The sequence below is a fragment of the Mustela putorius genome, unplaced genomic scaffold (assembly GCF_011764305.1).
Source record: "Mustela putorius furo isolate JIRA1106 unplaced genomic scaffold, ASM1176430v1.1 tig00537335_pilon_pilon_pilon, whole genome shotgun sequence".
In the NCBI taxonomy this organism is placed as follows: domain Eukaryota; kingdom Metazoa; phylum Chordata; class Mammalia; order Carnivora; family Mustelidae; genus Mustela; species Mustela putorius.
In genome coordinates this window covers 3009111-3030575 of record NW_025422457.1, presented here as the reverse complement: position 1 = coordinate 3030575, position 21465 = coordinate 3009111, and the positions used below count along the sequence as shown (strand labels likewise).

Sequence of the window (21465 nt, the reverse complement as noted above, 5' to 3'; positions counted from 1 at the left end):
AAGTGTGTAAACCTGGTGATTCACAGACCTGTACCCCTGGGGATAAAAATATATGTTTATAAAAAATAAAAAATTAAAAAAAAAAAAACAAACAAATAAACAAACAAACAAAAAAAAAAAAAAAAAAAGTGGACAGTTTTAAGATTCTTTGTGTGAGGGCACCTGGGTGGCTCAGTGGGTTAAAGCCTCTGCCTTCGGCTCAGGTCATGATCTCAGGGTCCTGGGATAGAGCCCTGCATCAGGCTTTCTGCTCCACAGGGAACCTGCTTCCTCCTTTCTCTCTCTCTGCCTGCCTCTCTGCCTACTTGTAATCTGTCTGTCAAATAAATAAATAAAAATCTTAAAAAAGAAAAAAAAAAGATTCTCGGTGTGAAATACAGCCTGGTATTACCCAGTTAAGATTCATGTCTGGTTCTGCCACAGACCATGTGTGACCATAAGGTATCTAACTTCTCTTTGCCACAGTTACCTCATTTTTAAAATGGGAAGATGATAAGTTGTATCGATTCTAAAATACACTTTTAGGAACATTTCCATATCTCTAGACTGAGATGACCTGTTCTACTTCATCAGGAATTTTTGTTGTTGTTCCTCAGAGGTTTATCAAATGATGTCTTACAGTCAAGAACATCTCAGAAATTTGAGGAAACATCATTAACTATAAAGAATAGATAAATAAGCATATAAAATTCAGGACCTAACATATACCATATTTAAAACTTTTTTTTCCCTAAAGAAAAAGGAATAACCAAAAAAACAGACATCTGAAAACTACATTTGTTCACAGCACCCGTGCATGGCTGAAGATGTTAAGCTCCACCTAGAGTGAAATGGCAAGGGGTATACAGGTAAGGAATCCGGGGTGAGCTGCAGCAATCAGTATGTCCCAGAGCACAAAAAGTGACGGGCCACCTTTCAGGGACGAAAATACCAACCAAGGACATCCCAATAAGGATGCATACTTTGCCCACTAGACTAGTTTTGTTAATAAAATAACAAGTCACAGAATCTTATCTTCTAAGATTTAGTTTTATTATTTTTTTAAGATTTTATTTATTTATTTGACAGAGAGATAGAGAGAGCACAAGTAGGCAGAGCAGCAGGCAGAGGGAGGAGAAGCAGGCTCTCTGCTGAGTAGAAAGCCCTATGTGGGGCTTGATCCCAGGACCCTGAAATCATGACCTGAGCCCAAGGCAGCCGCTTAACTGACTGAGCCACCCAGGCACCCCTAAGATTTAGTTTTAAATGTGTTACTACAGTTGCCCATGGCTTGAAAGTCAGGGAGGCTTTGGTCTGACATTGAGTCCAAACTTGGTGCCCTGGATTCAGAGAGAGATGCTGCTAAGTGGAACTGTGAGGGCCCACTACCCGAGGACACACGAAGGAGCTGGAGACCATGAGGACAGGACCTGAGAGACGCTAGACACAGCACGTACAACATAGTAAGATGAGAGCTCAATTTATTAAAAGTGGAGTTAATAATGCTACTAATAACAGCTTAAGTTTTATTTTTTTTTAATTTTATTTATTTATTTGACAGAGTTCACAAGTAGGCAGAGGCAGGCAGAGAGAGAGAGGAGGAAGCAGGCTCCCCACTGAGCAGAGAGCCCGATGCGGGGCTCGATCCCAGGACTCTGAGATCATGACCTGAGCTGAAGGCAGAGGCTTTTACCCACTGAGCCACCCAGGTGCCCCAATAGCTTGAGTTTTAAAGGACTGATGAATTGTTTAGTGTAGTGAATGTCACTGATGAAGTACCTAAGCTGGATTCCAGCAGAAACGATGGTCTAGATTTTGAGAATGATGAATGTAACACAGCTGATACTTTTAAAATTATCCTCTTCCTTAGTTATGGTATTCATTGAAATGCCAATTTCTATCACAATTCATTTTTGTGGCTTGCTGTGCATATTTATCAGTGAAGATTTGTTCTTTTACAAGCAAACATGACATTGGAAATCATTCACGTGTTACTTTTTTGTATCTGTTGTACCAGTTTCTACCAAGCCATTTGTTTATTTAAGTATGTTGGATTTTGCAACTTGCTTTGTTTTGCTTTTACAATTATATTTGCTTTCTCTGCCTTTACTCTATAGGAATTTGTTTAAATTTAGTTTACAGTTTGGCTTGCTTCCTACTTATGTAGCCCCTGAAACACTATATTCACATTGCTTTAATGGTTCCCATATCAAGGTGTGGGGTTTTATTCCCCAGGCATTAGTATATTGGAGCATTTTCTTGCTTGCTTATACCAGCTTTCGTGGATACTAATACATTTCTATAAGAAAGTGAGAATTTACCTTTTTCAGTGTTAAATAGTTTCAAATACCCAGAATTTGTAGTTGCCTACTAGATACTAGTACAGAATATACTATATTTTCATGAATAAAATAATATATTACCCTTTCCAAACTACTTTAAAAAAAACTTTCTTTTTTTCTCTCCACCTCCCCTTTTTTTTAAGTAGACTTCACACCTAGTATGGAGTCCAATGTGGGGCTTGAACTCATGTCTATGATATCAAGAATCAGAGCAGGGTGCATGGTGATCAGTGGGTTAAGCATCTACCTTTGGGTCAAGTCATAATCCCAGGGATCTGGGACTGAGCCCTGGGATTGAGCCCTCTGCTCAGTGGAGAGCCTGCTTCTCCCACTCCCTCTCCCTCTGCCTGCCTCTCACCCTACCTCTGCATTCTCTGTCTCTATCAAATAAATAAACAAAATCTTAAAAAAAAAAAAAAAAAAGAGCCAGACACTTAACTGACAGAGCCACCAAGGTTCCCCAACTCCTTTTTTAAAACTTTCAATGAAAGTAAATGTGATATTGTCATCTATTAAGAGAAAATTACTCTTAGATTGGAACACAGCAAAATATAAATTTACTCTATTTTATTTTATTTTAAAGATTTTATGTATTTATTTGACAGAGAGAAATCACAAGTAGATGTAGAGACAGGCAGAGAGAAAGAGAGGGAAGTAGGCTCCCTGCTGAGCAGAGAACCTGACGCAGGACTCGATTCCAGGACCCTGAGATCATGACCTGAGCCGAAGGCAGAGGCTTAACCCACTGAGCCACCCAGGCGCCCAATTTACTCTATTTTAAAAAAGCACCTAAAGTGAAAGACTCCAACAACTTGGAAAAAAAAATGGAGAGGTCTAAATAAACGTAATGAAAAAAATAATAATAAAATGTTGAATTTTTAAAAAACGCATTGCTATTCTGCCAACAAAGTAAAAATATGCCTTAAAGGTAAACCAAAGTGAAAGGGAAAAAATGAATCTAAACAGGCAAGAGAACCCTGATGTAAGCACCTACCCTGATCGGAGTCTGCTGATCCCTGATGGACTTGAGATTGCTTTCACTGAAAGCTGCATGGGGCTTAGGAGAAAAGAGACAAGGCCTGGAGGCTGCCCAAAGTGCAGAGGTTGAGATGTACCTGTAAGTCAGAATATCTTACACTTACAGTGAAAATTGAAGAGCAATAGCAACAATAAAACAAAAACAAACAAACAAACAAAAAAACAAATCAAGAAACAAAAATAACAAAAAACAAACCCAGAGGAGGAGCATATTAAGGAAGCTTGTCTGTTACAAACTAGACGCTGGGTAAGGGGAGAAAGATTCACTTCCTATGATGTTCCCCCAAATCTCAAGTCAATTATTTTAAACTGGTCACTAGTCAGAAGAGATAAATCACCTGGATGAATTAAAATCATATCCTCAGGGCACCTGGGTGTCTCAGTGGGTTAAGGCCTCTGCCTTTGGCTCGGGTCATGATCCCAGGGTCCTGAGATCGAGCCCCATATCGGGCTCTCTCCTCTGCAGGGAGCCTGCTTCTTCCTTTCTCTCTGCCTGCCTCTCTGCCTACTTGTGATCTCCGTTTGTCAAATAAATAAATAAAATCTTAAAAAAAAATCATATCCTCTTTGGTATAATGCATTTTCCATCCAGACTTGAAATGATTATTACATATAAGTTTCCACTGTACATAAAAACATTTAAAAATCACAAAATGGGAGGATAAAAAGTACCACGAGTATCAGCAGAAAAAAAAGCAAAAAACAAAATGGCCAGCAAAATTGTACTTGCACGTATTTTAATGTTAGAATTATCTGATACAGACTGAGTGTACCTATCCTTCCTTCATGTTTAATTCACCCCAGTGCTAAATAGATAAAAAGCCACTAAATTAAAAAAAAATTTGCTTAATTTTAACCAGAAAAATCATGCATATGACCTGACCCCAAGAAAACAAAAATTAGATAGAAAAATATATCAATTTTTCCCACAAAATAAGTTTATGTAACAATAACTTGTAACTATATATATAGTTATAATAAGCTACAATGTAATAAAGCCTTATTGTAAACTTTTCTTCCTTCTGCACCATTTCCTTAACCCATTTTTCAATCTTCTGGGCGACTTACAGTTATTCCACATGCAAAGTCAAAATGCAGAATAACATGTTTAGTTTAACAATCCTATGACTTATAAGGCCTTACAGGATCTGGCTCCTTCTGGTTGCTTTAAGCTCTTCTTCCTTCCTATTCTTTGTTTGGTGTCTGAACTCTGGCCCACTGGCATCTGTTCAGATCTTTACACTCCACGGACTCTGCTGTGGCTTGGAACTGTTGGATCATTGGCTCCTCTCACCTGGAATGCGCCCTGTGCTTCTCTTTACCTGTGTGGCTCCTTCCCAGGATTCCAACCTTGCATGAAGTCTAAGGGACAGAGAGATGCTTCCCTCTGTTTCGTGGGAGTTAGTCTCTCTTCTCCTGCACCACCATCCTCTGGCCAGACCCAGTGATCTCTGCACAGACAGGTTCGAGAGCAAAAGGTAGAGAATACTCAGTGGGATGATTCAGGAGGGCTGCTCGAATTGGGACCTCAAAGATGAGGGAGGTTATTCCCTTAGGGAAAGAACAAGGATGATACCAACTGGATCAATGTTTTTTTTTAAGGATTTTATTTATTTGTCAGAGAGAGAGAGAGGGGGGGGGAGAGAGCGAGCACAGGCAGACAGAATGGCAGGCAGAGGCAGAGGGAAAAGCAGGCTCCCCTCCGAGCAAGGAGCCCGATGTGGGACTTGATCCCAGGACGCTGGTATCATGACCTGATCGAAGGCAGCTGCTTAACCAACTGAGCCACCCAGGCGTCCCCTGGGTCAACGTTTTGGAGAGCCCCCATAGCAACAGCAACCTGCGGACCACCCGGGCTGGTGAGTATTACCTGCAGTTCTTAGTAAGAGACGGTTTAGATGTGCCTATTCCCTTGAGCCCTGAGGTAGATCACTTTGTTGTTCTGCAGTCCAAGGATTCCTGGGAATGCAGTGGATAGGCCTTGTGCCACCTAATCCTACCCGAGGCAGGGGACCTTAAATGGGGCCAAGTGGACTCAGACTATATATAGATCACTCTGAGTCTCTGATACCCTTGCCCATCAGTGGGAGCCCACTTACAGGATCTCAGTGGTAATTTTGTTATTCGTGCTTGCTGATGGGTGAGAGGCCTGTCCTTTGCACCAAAAGCTGATATTTTAAAAGATTTTCTGTGCCTACAGGGCCTCATCCAACATCTGGCTCAAGTCTGGCAACCTGGCACCGGTGAAGTTCATTCTGTCTGCTGTGTAGAAAATACATGGGAGGTGAATATGATGTCCAAGTACCGAGGGGGTCCATGTGGCGCAGAACTTGAACACTCCACGTTAACTGGTGTACAGATACCGGTAACAAGTCCTGCTGGATACACGTTCTATATACACTTTGTGGGATCCATTCTATTACATTTACTGATTGCATGGTTAAGATTTAGGAAATTTCTGTAAGGTTTTTCCTTTGGTGTCTAACCAAAGTGTCCTAAAGAAGTGTCCTATGTAACAAATGATTTCTCAAGAGTCACCAAAGGGGTTGGCAGAGAAAACAGGATTTGGGTTATTTTGTCCACCAAGTAGCCATTTCTCAGCCCCAGAAATCCAAAGGGTGAGGTGATCTCCCACCTCTACCGAGGGCTTAGCTCTCCTGTTAATACAATTTTGATTCCAAGATTCCTTCTCTGTGTAACTGAAGGAAACTGGAGTTGAGTGAGCATGTGATAATGTCAGTGGTTAAATGGGTTAGATCCATTCTCTGCTCCTCTTGCTTTGACAGGCATGTAAGTCCCACTCCATTCTTCTTTACGTGAAAAGCCCAGGTAAGCCCAGGAGGGTGCCTGGTCTTGGACTGCATTCATTTCAGAATGCCCCTTGGCCTAGTCCAGCCCAACTAAGCTTTTTCTCAGGCTCCAGATTCCTGGCAGAGGGATTTTATGTGCCCTTCAGGTGATCATAAAGAAGAAATTTCTCTCGAGTTGTAGCACACAGCCTTTCTGGAGAAGAGCATGCATTAACCCAGTCCCTACCTCCACCAGTGCCCCACACACTGTGGCATTTTCTTACATCTGTGAATAAACCCAAGAGATCCTAAGTAAAACCAATCCCTGGAATCACTTGTCTTTCCACCATCCCCCAATGAATTAATCTCAGAATTCCATCTTGAAACAAGCAAGTTAAAAATCTGCTTTTAGCATTGTGCTGAGTGAAGTATTTCACATCACTATTTTAGTATTAAAAACTAAATTCAAAGGTAATAGTAAATTCATGTTCCAAAAATTTACTTTTGATTAAATGCATTATTAGTAACTATACTATGTAACACTCATTTATTTCCAAGGAGCTGGATGTTAGAACACAGCTAAATTCAACCCTGGTCACTGAAGAAAAGTCATCTTATTTCTCTTTGTGTTTACAAGATCTTATTAACCATCTTCAAAGTTGTCCAAGCACTGGTTTCAGAAAAACAGAAAAAAAAAAATATCTTGGCTAGTGGATATCCAAGATTTATCTTCATAGAAAAAATTAATTTGACTTTAATATATTTAAGGATAGGACCTCCTCAGAATGAAAAACCTCCCTTTTCTTCCTTTAGGAAATTAATGGCTGCAAAGAAAAGTTTCAGTGAGAGAATATAAACTCACATAAACCACTGCCATTCAATTTCTTATTCCAACGCCTTACTCCTGAAGGAGACAGAAATATGAGAAACAGCACATGTCATTCCTGAGCAAAAAGAGGAGTGAGGAGCCATAACTATAACAACCCTTAACCAGTTTAACCAGTTAATCAATTGGCAATGGTAACTGAATCCACAGATAATTTCAAATTCTCATTTTGAAAAAGTTCTCCTTTTTAGAGATTAAAGAGTAAACGGATACGAATTTCAAATACTCTCCTTTTGCCAGTGAGCAGACTCAGTAGAGAAGAAACAAAGACAAAATCCTCAGTAATTGATAGACTGGAGAGTCAGGTTTACAGTCACCAAGAGCTGACTGGCTTTGTTACTATGAAGCATTCACCAGGGTCTGTTGGAAAGGAGACTAAACAGCCATGCTACTGAGAAAGAAAAGAATAAAGAAGGTATGTAGGGATGGGGCGCCTGGGTGGCTCAGTGGGTTGAGCCGCTGCCTTTGGCTCGGGTCGTGATCTCGGGGTCCTGGGATCGAGTCCTGCGTCGGGCTCTCTGCTCAGTGGGGAGCCTGCTTCCTCCTCTCTCTCTGCCTGCCTCTCTGCCTACTTGTGATCTCTCTCTGTCAAACAAACAAACAAACAAATAAATAAATAAATGGAAGTTATGTAGGGAAAGCTTGAGTGAAATTTTTGGGTCCTCCCCAATCTTCCTTCACTGAAGAAATGTGCTGGAAGTGTGACCAGGAAATAACTGTTAGACCCTGGGCTCCCTATTGAGGAGATATTGGCCTTTGTTTCCAGGCATTCAGGGGGTTGTGGGGGAGCCACTTTTTTCTGTGGGGAAGCCATTCAATTTCTGTGGGGAAAGGGGAAGTGTGTGGTGCCCAGTGGAGAGCTCTTCAGTTTAGACTCTGAGCTTTGAAAAGTTCTCTGTATAGCAAGAAGTGGAGACTTGAGTTCATCTGTGGGGAGGGCCTTTTCTTTGTTCTGTGAAAAGCTACTCTGATGGACCTTTGAGTGGTAAGAACTGAAGCAAGTTTTCACCTAACACAGTGTGTTGGGGTAAAACTGACATCACAGTTAATTTGAAAGCAGATATTCTAGAATTAGACTGAGTAGCAAGTGAGCTGGTGTGTTAACAGTTGTGTAGAGTTCAGTAACATTGTAATTTGGCACTCAAGTAAGGGTACCTGCCTAAATGAAGTAGCTCAGAGTTGTCCTAGATTCCAAATGAGTATTTATTTAAAATCAAAGTACATTATAGTGGTTTAAATTTTTTTAAAATTTAAAATAGGATTAAGAATCAGAAATCAAGATAATGGGGGCTCCTAAAGGCCAATGGGATGAATCATTATCATTTTTCCCCCCTGATTCCATTTCATCCATATAAGCAGAAATTTCTCCACAAAAATTCTGTGAAATATTGAATGACTCAGGGCTCATGACTCCTTTTAGAGTTTTTACCCCTTCACAAAATAGAGCATTTTTAGGATCTTAGAAGGTACTTAAATCCTTGGTGATTGGGGTAAGATTTTGTTTGCTAGAAAAGAGTTTAGTTCATTTAAAAAGTCCTTGAGAAATGAATGCACCATTCAACGCATACACTCTGATTTGACAGAGAGGCACTAGCTCCAGGATTCCAAGCTTCCATCCTTTAAATCAGTGGAAGAAAGGAAATCCAGGCTCTTCAGCTTAGCTTCTGCAGCAGCAATAAACTCCCTGGAAGCTTTCTGCAGTGGAGGCCGGGGTGGGCCCATTGGAATCCCAGAGACCAGAGTCATGATGGCTTTGGTCTGTGACACCCCAAAACCTAGAAAGGAAAAATAAATAAGGAAAAGTGACTGGGACCGTCCACTTTGCCACAAACATCCTAAAACAGAGATCACAGTCTAGTGACTTCTACAATAGGATAAGGTGGAAGTAAAAGAGGGGAACATTTCTTATCACTATGGCAGACTGAGCAAAGGAAATCCCTCTTTCTGCCTTGAACATGTAGAAAAGCTGGCAAATTGTAAAACAAAACAAAGGAAGACTCAAAGTCAGCCTCAAAAGGGAGAAGGAGGGACCAAAGGTATCAGAAAGAAAGAGGTCAGTGTGTGAGTTGCCGAAGCCAGGTGGTCCATGAAGATGATCTGATTCAGGGATATACGCCTGTGGATCAGAGGACACAAGACTTCATTGCTTAGGCAGAATTGAGTTCAAGCACATCTAAGAAGTCCCTGAGAAATGCACTCCTTAAGACGTTGCTGTTTTAGAGCTCATGTTATAAAGCTGGGGCAGGAATCCAACAGGAAGCCTCGGGTCTGTGCAGAGCAGGGGTCTGAAATTAAATGCCCTGGGTAAACTGGGGGTCAGCCTTCTATGAAAGGCAGTGGAAGAAACCTGGCCTGCTGGCCTGGGGACAGAGAGGCATGAAATCTTGACTTCTGACAGGCTGTGGAGGGAAAACGATCATATGAAAGAAATCCCAAGCCTGTGCTATCGATGAATGCTGGATCCAGATTTGCATTACGCACTTGGTGTAAAAACTGTACTAAGAAATTAACCTACATACTGGTTAGAACTGGTGAAACTATAGTGTCCAACAGAGGCGAATGTAAAAATGTAAAAATAGGACAACTCTGAGCCTCAAATTGTTAAGACACTTTATAACCTACAGCTCAATGGATTCTCTAGAAAACAACAGTCTCTGAAGACAAAATCAAAGTTAAAAATTATAAAACACATGAGAAAAAAGCTGCACAAGAGCTTGCAAATGCACAACTGACAAATCCCACATCCTGGGAGTAGATGATGCACAATTCTGAGAGACCTCACAGAGATAGAAGGAGGAATAGAAGCCATAGGCTACAAGAAGGGCATATAAATAAAGAACAGGAAAATCTTGGGGTGCCTGGGTGGCTCAGTGGGTTGAGCCTCTGCCTTCTGCTCAGGTCAGGATCCCAGTCCTGGGATTGAGCACCGCATCGGGCTCTCTGCTCAGCAGGGAGCATGCTTCCCCCTTTCTCTCTGTCTGCCTCTCTGCCTACTTGTTATCTTTTTCTCTCTGGCAAATAAATAAATAAAATCTAAAAACAAAAACAAAAACAGGAAAATTAAAAAAAAAGAAATGCTAGAAATGAAGAAAATATATATATTCAGTGAAATGAAATAGGACAAAGCAGAGCTGAAGATAGAATTAGGGATGTTGAAGGTAGATCTACCAAAACAATACAGCAGAAAGAAACAATACAGCAGAAATACAGCAGTTGTTTTAACCGGCTATACTTTTAGATCCCACATATGAGAAGTAACTTTGTTTTGCTAAGCTAACTAATGTAACAATTGAGCATCTGGGAGGAAACTATTAGTTTGACCAAAGATATACAGTATATTTTGATGAATGCAAAATGGCCCTTCCAGGCCTATTATAAATGGCAGAACAGGGAGCTGCCCTCACAAGAAGACTACAAGTTTATTAAGCTAACTCCCTCCTTGTCTAAACTGTGAAAAGCTCCAACCTGCTAAAGAAGTCTGAAATGATTTCTTTTTTTTTTTTTTTTTAAGATTTTATTTATTTATTTGACAGAGAGAGATCACAAGTAGGCAGAGAAGCAGGCAGAGAAAGAGAGAGAGGAGGAAGCAGGCTCCCTGCTGAGCAGAGAGCCCGATGTGGGACTCGATCCCAGGACCCTAAGATCATGACCTGAGCCGAAGGCAGCGGCCCAGGCGCCCACGTCCACTGAGCCACCCAGGCGCCCCTGAAATGATTTCTTTAAAGATACATTCTTTTAAATCATAAAACTTATCTTCAAGAGTCCACTTTAGCAGGGCGCCTGGGTGGCTCAGTGGTTAAGCCGCTGCCTTCGGCTCGGGTCATGATCTCAGGGTCCTGGGATCGAGTCCCGCATCGGGCTCTCTGATCAGCAGGGAGCCTGCTTCCTCCTCTCTCTCTCTCTCTCTGCCTGCCTCTCTGCCTACTTGTGATTTCTCTCTGTCAAATAAATAAATAAAATCTTTAAAAAAAAAAAAAGAGTCCACTTTAGCTAGCTAGCTTTCTTTCTATCCGGGGAGGGGGGCAGAGAGAGAGAGAGAGAGAGAGAATCTTAAGCAGACTCCAGGTCCAGCACGGAGCCCAACATGAGGCTCAGTCCCATGGCACTGAAATTATGACCTAAGCTGAAGTCGAGTTGGGCACTTAACCAACAGGGCCATCTAGGTGCCCCAAGTCCATGTCTTTAAAATGCAAATATTCTGCCTAAAGAGTAAATTTTTTTAGCTAATATCTTAGAGCTGTATTTGGCAAAAATGTTACAGTCTCACTGCTGGCATACAGAATGATCTTAAATAGACACAGGTACATTTTTGGTTCTAGTTTTAATAGTTCAATTTATTGGGATGCCTGAGTGCCTCAGTTCGTTGAGCCGCTGCCTTCAGCTCAGGTCAGGATCCCAGGGTCTTGGGATTGAGTCCCACATGAGGCTCCTTGCTCGGCAGGGAGCCTGTTTCTCTCTCTACCTCTGTCTGCTTGTGCATGCACTCTCCCTCTCTGTCTCACAAATAAATAAATAAAATCTTAAAAAAAATAGTTCAATATTTATTTAAATGAACCTTAGGTATATATATAACTATCACACCAAACCCACAATCTTGTGAAAAGTACTACTTGGGACAAGGGAATGATAATAGGTAACTAATGATACTTGTGGCACATAATAATGACAGAAATCATGAAAGTGAAAAGCAGATGGGAGGGGCACCTGGGTGGCTCAGTGGGTTAAGCCACTGCCTTCGGCTCAGGTCATGATCTCAGAGTCCTGGGATCGAGTCCCGCATCGGGCTCTCTGCTTGGCAGAGAGCCTGCTTCCCTCTCTCTCTCTCTGGCTGCCTCTCCGTCTACTTGTGATTTCTCTCTGTCAAATTAATAAATAAAATCTTCAAAAAAAAAAAAAAAAGCAGATGGGAAACACTGTCTTTGAAGGATTAAGAGAGCGAGCAGAGAGCCCTTCAAGAATGTGGGCCATATCACGTAATAGGTGCTTGGGCTTGGGGGAGTTGCCAGGATAAGCCAGAAAGGCTCTGAAAGGGACGTGGGTGGTCTGCCAAGAATAAAACTTAAAACTTTTTCTGGACTTGACCCAGGTTCTCAGGAAGGATCAGTCTCCTCAGAAGTGGAATGAATGGTGGCATCTGTCATCTGTGATGGGATAATATTTAGGAGACTCTGAAAAGGCTTTTCTATGCAAATTCAATGTATTTCCCTCAAATTTTACTTTGTCATATTACCCAAACCTCCATCCATTTGAGCTTACAAATGTTAATAAACTCTTTTTACATTGCAAATACTCTTGGGAGAGCTGTCAGTCATTCACAATTTAGTAAGATCTATACTCAGACTGCCTTCCTCCAAGCACTCAGGCTGAAATCAGCCAAGATGCAGTAGAATTTTAAGGAGCAGAGGCACGAACAGGGAGCGAGTGCTGAGAAGAATCAGAAGGTGGTGTGCAGAGTGGGGAGGCAAGCAAAGCGCGAAGATGGACGGACAAGGTTGTAGAAGGGTGCCAACCAGATTTACTTCACGACTTTATAGGTTGGCCCTGAGGCTAGTATCGGAAATAAAATTCTGCTTGCATCAGAACAGTGAAAAGTGTTCTTGTTGAACCCTCACAGAAAGTGATGGTCTTCCATTTCCCTAAAAGTCAAAGCAGACAAAGTAGAAAACTTACCAAGTTTGAACACAAAGTTGATAAATCTCTGAATACAAAACTGGAAAGGAAAAAAAAAATTGACAGTCAGTATCACTAAGCTATGATAACAATGTAGAAATTTTGGAGGTCAAAGGACAGAAACCCCAAAAGAAAAAGCCCACCACCTTAGTTTTCTGAAGGCTTGTCAGAGTGGAGAAAAACCCCCAAGTGAGGATGGTTGAGATCCATCCAGGATAAGGTAGGCTCTTTTCATACACATAAGCTTTATACAAAGGGGGCCATGCAGAGAAGTGCCAAAGACAGAATTGCACAACAGAGTTAAGACGGGGGGTGGGCAGCCTTCATCATCTAGCTGATCCTTATTCATCTAAACTTATCAGCTACTGTGGTTGTTTTCAAACTGGGGTATGCTAATTTCTAAGGTACTCTCTAAGATATCTAGGAGCACTTAGGAAGGCTAAGATTTATGGGAATAAATAATTTCTGGATCCTTAACTTCTGTAAGTGCTATTTTTTTTTTGTAAGTGCTATTTTTCTTAAACTAAATGAGACTAAGAATTTACATGGAGGTGTAGACTGTTCAGATTTCCTTTTCGTGAGTGCTCCTCTTCCCACTTTTGAAAAAAATAAAGATGTACTTCCTATATCATTGCTTCGGCACTGCCTGTATTACTTGGGACACCTCTGGGAACTGAATAAAGGAGCAAATCAAAATATTGGTACTGGCATCGACAAAGTGAAAAAGCGATTCCTCTAGTTAACAGGTATCACGTCCTCTAAAAAATTATAGGGCTTTCAACTTTTTGCTTTCATTACTGCTTTCAATGTTGCTTCTCAGGCTGTCAGCTGAAAATCACTAAAGCATTCTATGGTTTTTAACACAACTCAAAAAACTATTCAAAGAATTGAGTGACATTACTATAACAGAATTTCTTCTATTCTTACTACTAATTTATATGAACAGGGTTTCATAGCATTTATTTCTCTAAAACCAAAAAACATAAATAGTATTGATGCTGAAATGCAACTCACCCTAGCATTAAGTAATCTTCATCCATGAACGTGTAAGCTAATTCATAAAAACAGGCTCTCATCCATTTCATTAAGAGATGCATTTTTGATTAACATTTTATGTTGTTTTAACCAATTATATACAGTCTAGTAACAAAAAATTCAGTACAGAGTGAACTTTTAACACCCAGAGCCTTAAAAACATGTATATATATGTTCTTTTTTCCCTCACACACAAACTGTAGTATATTACATTCACAACTCTATATGCCGCTGCTTTTGTACACTCAATATACCATGAAATCTTTCCAGATTTATACATAGAAAATGATCTTGTCCTTTTAAGGGCTGCATATAATTCCATCGCATCACTCAAACATGATGTTTTTAACCCTTTCCTTATGGCTGGGTATCTGGGTTGCTGCTGTCTTCTGCTCTTATAAACAACACAGTACGAAGCATCTCTGTACACATGTCATTTCACTTATGTAAATACAACAGATGGCATTTAAGTTCTTGAGAATGAATAAATTCCACCCTGACTTGTTGGTCTGCTTCTTCACTTGACTGCAAGTTCCTTTACAACAGAGACCGGCCTGACCGAAGTTACGCACTTGGCTCAGCCCTTGGCATTTGAATAACGGAGTCGATGAGACACACGCACACTAGCCTTCTGTAAGAAAAGCCAGAGAATGGGGTAAGCTACACTCCTTACCAGTACCTTTTCGAGCAGGATGACTTATTTGAGTGGGACTAATGGGGGAGAGGGTGGAAGCTGGACTAGTCAAAAAAAAAAAAAAGAAGCTGCTAAATGGAAGGGCTCCTCTCACAACCATTTCCCTGTCGATTCTGTCCTCTGGTTTCCCTCTCATACAACTCAGAACAGGCTGGAATTTTCAGAAATAATTTTCACTGGGAAGCTACACCATCGGGGCTGAGCACTATTCCAATCTGGCTCATGCCTTTCGCTCTCACTTATCTTTTTGGGATACTCCACTCAGTTATTCTTACCATCTTAAAAAATCCCTATGCCTCTTGACCTCTGATAAGTCCTTCTCTTGTGCCTATGCTGTTTCTTTCCACCTCATTCCACTGACCTCAAGCACACATACTACCCAGCTCAGAGACTGGTTCTTCCTTTTGTGAGACTCTCCATTCTCCGGACAGCTGCCTGCCCTCAGTGTAACATTAGTGGCAGCCACCATTTCTCCCCATCTCGGGTCTTCCCTGTAACCCATCAGCTCCTGCTGCTTTTCTCTTCCTCTTTCGAAGTCAGTGTCTCCTTTTAGATCACCCACTTGGCTCTTGTTTCTGCTTGGTAGATGCTTCCAGTTCTCAACACGTGGCAGGTGAAAATGACTGACCTGCTCTGACTTTGGATTGAGTCTCCCTGTTCTGGGTTACCAGCGTCACGGCTTCTTCATATACTCTGGTGACTTGGGTGTGAAGTCCTCAAGGGGATGGCATGTGGTCATTTCTCCAGAACGCTATCGCTATTATTTTATAGTCACAAAAATACTTTGAACATAAAGTAAAAGTAAGATCGTTTCTAGGAGGAACACAGAGAAAGATCATTCCTGTATGGGGCCTGTCCTGATTGGACACGTGGGGAACACAGACAATCGGGATAGGTTTGGCTTTAAACAAGAACAGGTAAGAAGCAGAAGGAAAGTAAAGAAAGAGGCAGTGAGGCAATTTTAACAAGGGCAGGTGTGCTAGGAGTGCTGGTGAGAGAGAATAAGGACTAGCCAGCGGGAAAGAAAAATTAACCTGATGGTTCAGGGCTGAAGAGAAGTCCTTTCGTTCAAAAGCCTCCAACATCTGGTTTGTCTTTTTTCCCAGGTAGTTATAGGTACTGGAAAGAAAACAGTACACACTGCAGGATCAGTAACTCAGTGGGAGACACCTAAATCTTCAAGTCCCTTTGATGCCTAAAAGGGAGAAATATACCAGGCCTTCCAGAAGTCTATTTTTTGGCCCTAGTCTATTAGAGATCAGGTGTCTTCGCTTCTGAGTTATCTAGCAACAGTAAGCGGTGCCAAGAGGAGGCACAGAATACCAAAGAGGATAAAGAAAAAGAAGAAAAGTGGGAAAAGGATAAAGTGAGAAAAAAGGGAAAAAAGCTAGAGATGGAGGTGTATTTGGTAGGGAGGGACTGAAGCCAACACCTGCCCCAAGGCACACGCACAGGCACAAAGCTAGACTCAAACTGTGGGTAAAATGTAGTATCTGAGAGGAGGCCGAAAAGCCTTATGCTGAGGAGCTGGGTGAAACGGGCAAATCCCAGCAGAGCATCTGAGTTCCCTGCCGGTTTATGTATTACCTGCAGTACGTGCGCTTACACAATTTATATATTACCTAGAGACTACTTTCTAATAATATTAATGAAGATGATAATAAAATGAGAGATCATTTATTGTCTATTGTGTTCCCGGGGCCTGACATAAATCGTGTCTAATTCTCTCAAAACCCTGGCTTCTGTTTGGTTGGGAAGAAACTATGACTTACAGAAGGCTACACCATTGTGGCAGAGGCTTTCGTCATTTCATGCTGCCATCTGCTAGCACTCAGCAAAAATGCAGGTGAGAATAAGTTATTTGATCTGATAAAATGTGGACTTAAAAAAATAATATCCAACTCTACCAGTAAAGACAAATACCTTAGACGAATGACCGAATTCTTCGAGAAATCAGCAGGGTAGACGTTTACAAACAAGGATGCTTCCCTAGTTTCTAAAACTTCTCATATAAGTCAGTCTTAGAAAAATACATTTATCTTGATATATCAAAAATAGAATGCTGTTGGTATTTCATACATGGAGACCCTGGAGTAAACAGCAAGGGATTCCAAGAACGTGAAGTTCACATTATCTTCTGGCAATAAAATAAGGAAAAATAAAATATAATAGCTGAGGTAAGTCACTTACAGATGTGAAACACTCCTAAGTCACAATATGTCTGAGGAGTTTCAGAATCCTAAAATTCAAATCCCAGGGGTCTTAGGCATATTTAGTCAGAGAGGAATATAATTATAATTAAGAAGAAATAAAGTCTAACGAAACGTACTTCACTTACAGATTATGTTGACAGAATTAAAATGCCTAGTATGGAGGCCAAAAAACAAAAGTAAAAAAAATGTAAGAATTTCATGGTCAGCAGATCCAGGCATTCAGGTTCCCATGGTAGAAATGTCCCTGCAGTGGCAATGGATGTTGTGGGCCATCCTGGCCTAGTGAATAACTTACCTAACTTACTTATTCTACTTGTTCTTCAACAAAGCTATGGTCAACAAGACATGTTATCAATATTATTTTGCTTCTCCTACCCTTTTCCCATAGGAAGGAAATGCACTTTCAGTTGACATGAATATTTCACTCAATCCCTTGCAGGCACGTTTCTAATGAACTGGGTAAACAAGTGCAGTAGACATGCTAATTGAATTGCCTGCCTCTGCTGAGAAGGCATCAGGCCACATGATTCTACTTTTCTGGCTGCAGCTGACTGGACTTGGGCGAGCCAAACAGGCAGTGCTATCTCGTGATACCCTGAGATGAGATTCACGACCGGGCAGCCACGATTGTCCCTGTGCATGCTGAAGTGTAGAGAGGGCACCCGGAGAGCAAAAGAGGGAAAGAGAGAGGTGTGCGGACAGACGCAGGGGTGAGAGTCTCCAGAGGAGCACAGGTGGAGAATCATCTGTCCTGCCTGTTGAGAGCTTTGTGGTCCTAGGTTCTCACCTTAGCTGAGGCCTGGCTGCATTTCCTCCTCTTGAGTTTTACCCAATTTCCCAGTAGTTGATAATAATGTATCTTCTTCCACATTAGCTACTTTCAATGGGTTTCTGTTACTAGTAACTAAGTAATTTCTGGCAAGTTCTGTGCAGGCTCTTAGCTCAAGTTCCTCACCTCTAATTGCAACAGACGCTTCTAATAACAGTGACTGAGTTGCTAATAAACTGCTAAGCTCTACTTAATTTCTTTTTATGGAAAGACTGAGGGAAAGAAAGGCAGCTTTTATTAGAAAAGGTGTCTGTGCAAGAAGTATAAACACATATGCAGCAAATGCCTCCCTGGGGGTGCTTCACAGTTACAAATGCTGGGAGAAATGAATCAGCCTCACCTGCCGACTGCTCCAGTTGCTCCCATCACCAGGGCACTCAACAGTTGCTAAGCAAAAACACACAGAGGATTCACTTGAATGAAAAAGAGTGAGAGAAAATATCTTGCAACCTAAACAGCTTACAAACTGTTCTGGAGGGTAACTTCCCTGCTGGGACAGGCCAGTGGATAACTTACCTCATCCACCCCAAAAAGGAGAGCAAACTGTCGCTGGCGATTCTGATCAACACACTGCCCGAAGTCTAAGAGATCAGTGTCACTGAACTTCAGCCCTTGGAAGGTGGGGATCTTCTCCTGGATCCTGTCCAACAATTCCTCAGCACGAACTGCTCAAGACAGAAAATGCCTCACGAAACTGCACACGTCCAGAAAAAGTCAAGTCCCATCACGTAGAGCCCCTCATATCTGCGCTGAGTGCCAGGGGCTGTTCGCAGCTGGACGTCACTTGCCCCCACTTAGTAGTTCCTATGACTTGTTAAATTTCAGCCTCCAGGCTTCCATTCCTCGAAGACAACAGATGAATGTTTTCAAATCACAACATCTATCTTTTTTCTTTTAAGGAAGTAGAAAGGAACGGAATCCAAAAAATAATCTCCTAAGAAATTTCATCTAATTGTAACAATCCCCTTTCTGGAGAAGCACAGTAGCAATAAAAGAAAAGTCAAAAGAAGGGGTGCCTGGGTGGCTCAGTCAGTTAAGTGGCTGCCTTTGGCTCAGGTCATGATCCCATCCTGGGATCGAGTCCCACATCAGGTTTGGGCTGCACGCTCAGCAGGGAGCCTGCTTCTCCCTCCCCCTAACACTGTGTAAAAACTTTCATTATAAGATAGTGTCAATGATCGGTAGGAGTGAATTATTTTTGATAAGACTGACTTATTTTGGAGCCAATTTGAACTACCTGGTCAACAGTTTTATGCTTTTGTGACCTGGGGTGGAGGGCAATGGAGTGGGAGTTTGTTACTGAAACAGGGTAAGATGTGAGAGATGGAGGGAAAGACACACGGGGAGAAACATTACTTACTCTTTACCCCTGTCAAGGCTGGAATGTGATAGTAATAAAATGGCAATGCTGGGGCAGCAGCGGCCACCTCCTTTAGGAAATTAATCAAGACATCTGAAAGAACAGCAGGAAAAGCCACCGTGTAAACAAGTATGAAACACTAACTTCCCCTGGTAAAAAATTAACCATCTATTGGAATGCAACCATCCCTCTCAGAAGGCCAAAATAAGATGATCACTTTCCTGCCATACTAAAATACTATTAAAAAACTGGTGTAAACCTTCCCACATATTAAGAGAAGCTCATGAAATAATACTCTTATCAAAGCCAGAAGCCCATCAGTAGGACTCTTGTGCTCTTATCCCAACAAGGGTTAAATGTGGTCAGTGAACAAGGAATTTGCATTAGGATCAGAATCATCAAGTTGTAACTGGGAAAATTCTACAACAAAAATATAAACATTGGCTCAAAGAGGGAAGTTATAAGAATAGCGGCACATGTCACCATAATTCCACCAGAGGTTGGCACTTCTCCAGTTTTGGGAGAAAACCAGATAGAGCAGAAGAGAATTCATTCTAGTTTACTGAGGATTTGCAATTTCCTACATCGTCCTCCGTGAGTTTTCACAGCGACATTGCTAAGGAGGATGAATAAAATCCCTCAGACCTGCTTACACTGCGGAGTGGGAGGGAGAATCTTCTGTACATCATCTGAACACTGTGATGACGTACTCTGCCCATGATAAATACTGGAGAAAATTATTATGTATAACTCATTATCTTTCTTTTTTCTTTTAGGGAAATGTATTGACATAAAATTTTTATAATCATGTGAAAAAAAGTTTTAAAATATGTTCATTCTGAATTCTCAAAATAGCAGTTTTTACATCACTTATCCTATATTAACAGTTATTTTCTCTCTACCAATATTAGATGAATTTCACAATTACTTTGACCCAATTACATTTAGCTTTGATTTTATTTAATCATGCATGCAATCATGGATTGTCTGTCTTCAATCCTTTCAAAATTTGTACTTCTTTGTTTGCTAATCAGAAGGATTAAAAAGACTCAGTACACTTGGAAGCCACAAATAATTGCTGTAGAGAAAGCAGAGAAGGAGAAAGCAATTAACTTGGTATTTTGGAAGACAATGGATCTTTCTCTGAAATCTCCCTCTAATTCATTACTCACCCTACCTTGACTAGAACATGAAGTCTCAAGATGCCCATCACTCATATTCCTCTTTTTTTGAGAAAAATGACCCATGCTTTGCCATGTGGCTCTGACACTACACAACCGACTGGACTAGGAGTGGATGCCTAACCTGCACCTGGAGGTTGACCTGGGGCTTGGTGGATGACCCAATCAGATTACTTGGTAAACAAGCTGAAGCCCTTCTTAAAGGGGTCGTTTCTTTTATGGATTCAGGGAGACCAAATATTCTGGACAGTTGCTGCACCACCGCAACTTCACGCCGTCGGTCCACACAACTTTACTTCCAGGAGTTCAGTATGACCATTTTGAATGAAGGCCAAAGAAGTGGACCACGTGAGGCCCCACGTGTTTGGACGACCTGCTTACCTGTGTTCCCTGGCTTGAGAAAGAAAGGTGCAAGGACAGCGATGCCATCAGCTCCTATTTCTGCGGCATGTCGGGCCTTGAAAAGAAGAAGACCTTTATGGGTCTGGTCCCAATTCTGATGTTTGTGGGTTGAGGGGTGGTTTCCCCTCATCAACAGGAAATTCTCCAATACCAGCTGCATGTCTTGCAAGCTTACTCAACTCTGATACTATCTACCTGGAGACAGAATCAGACTGCACAGGTTAAGGGCTCAGTCTTACAAGACGACCCTGCTTCCCTGAACTTCAGATGTTAATCACAAGTCCAGGTCATCACCTGTGCTTCTGACCAACTGGCTACAGACTTGGGAGGTTCTAACGATCTCCTCCTTGGGCTCACAGAACTCAGGGGAACATTTGACCAGCAGTTTATTAAGGAAGATATAACTCAGGAGCAGCCAGGTAGAAGAAATGCACAAGACAAGGCATGGAGAGAGGGCCTGTAGTTTCCATGTCTTGTCCAAGTGTGGGTGTGCCACTCTCCCCGAATTTCCACATGTTCACCAACCTGGAAGCCCTCTGAAACCTGCCCTTTTGGGTTTTAATGGAGACCTCACTGCATAGGCATGGCTGATTTCATCACTGGCCACTGGTGATGGATTCAACCTCCAGTCCCTCCTTTCTCCCCAGAGGTGGAGGTCGGGTAGGACTGAAAGTTCCAGCCCTCTGATCACACGGTTGGTCTCCTGGCAACCAGCCCTCATCTTCAGTTGCTTTCTAAAAACCACATCATTCATACAATAAGAGACAGTTTTATTGTTCTCATCACAGAAAACTGCAAGAGTGTTAGGAACTCTGTGCCAGAAACTGGACAAAGACCATATCTATTTATTTATTTATTTATTTATTTATTGTAAATCACAATATCACAACTATCTTGGAATAAGTGACCTACTACATTTGCCTATATCTTACATACTGAGAGTAGCAACAAACCTCAAATTTGCCAACAGATGCATCACTAGAGAGAAGAAAATAAGCCAAATTTAACAATGAATGTCAGCAGGAAAAATCCCAAATTGCAAAGTAG

General features: G+C 41.6%; 1 protein-coding gene across 3 annotated transcripts in view; it reads right to left on the bottom strand.

Moving 5' to 3' along the window:
• Positions 1-8219: 8219 nt before the first annotated feature.
• The window catches only part of NPL (N-acetylneuraminate pyruvate lyase), a 35443-nt gene continuing 22197 nt past the window's right edge, over positions 8220-21465 (bottom strand). For all 3 annotated transcript variants that reach the window (XM_045074319.1, XM_045074318.1, XM_004767921.3), the window contains 7 exons: positions 20398-20473; positions 18836-18928; positions 17992-18140; positions 17816-17862; positions 15468-15552; positions 12705-12744; positions 8220-8809 (listed from right to left, as the gene is read on the bottom strand). In XM_045074319.1, coding sequence (XP_044930254.1) covers positions 8625-8809; positions 12705-12744; positions 15468-15552; positions 17816-17862; positions 17992-18140; positions 18836-18928; positions 20398-20473 — 675 coding nt within the window. In that variant the 3' untranslated portion in view covers positions 8220-8624. The remainder of the gene's footprint in view (positions 8810-12704; positions 12745-15467; positions 15553-17815; positions 17863-17991; positions 18141-18835; positions 18929-20397; positions 20474-21465) is intronic.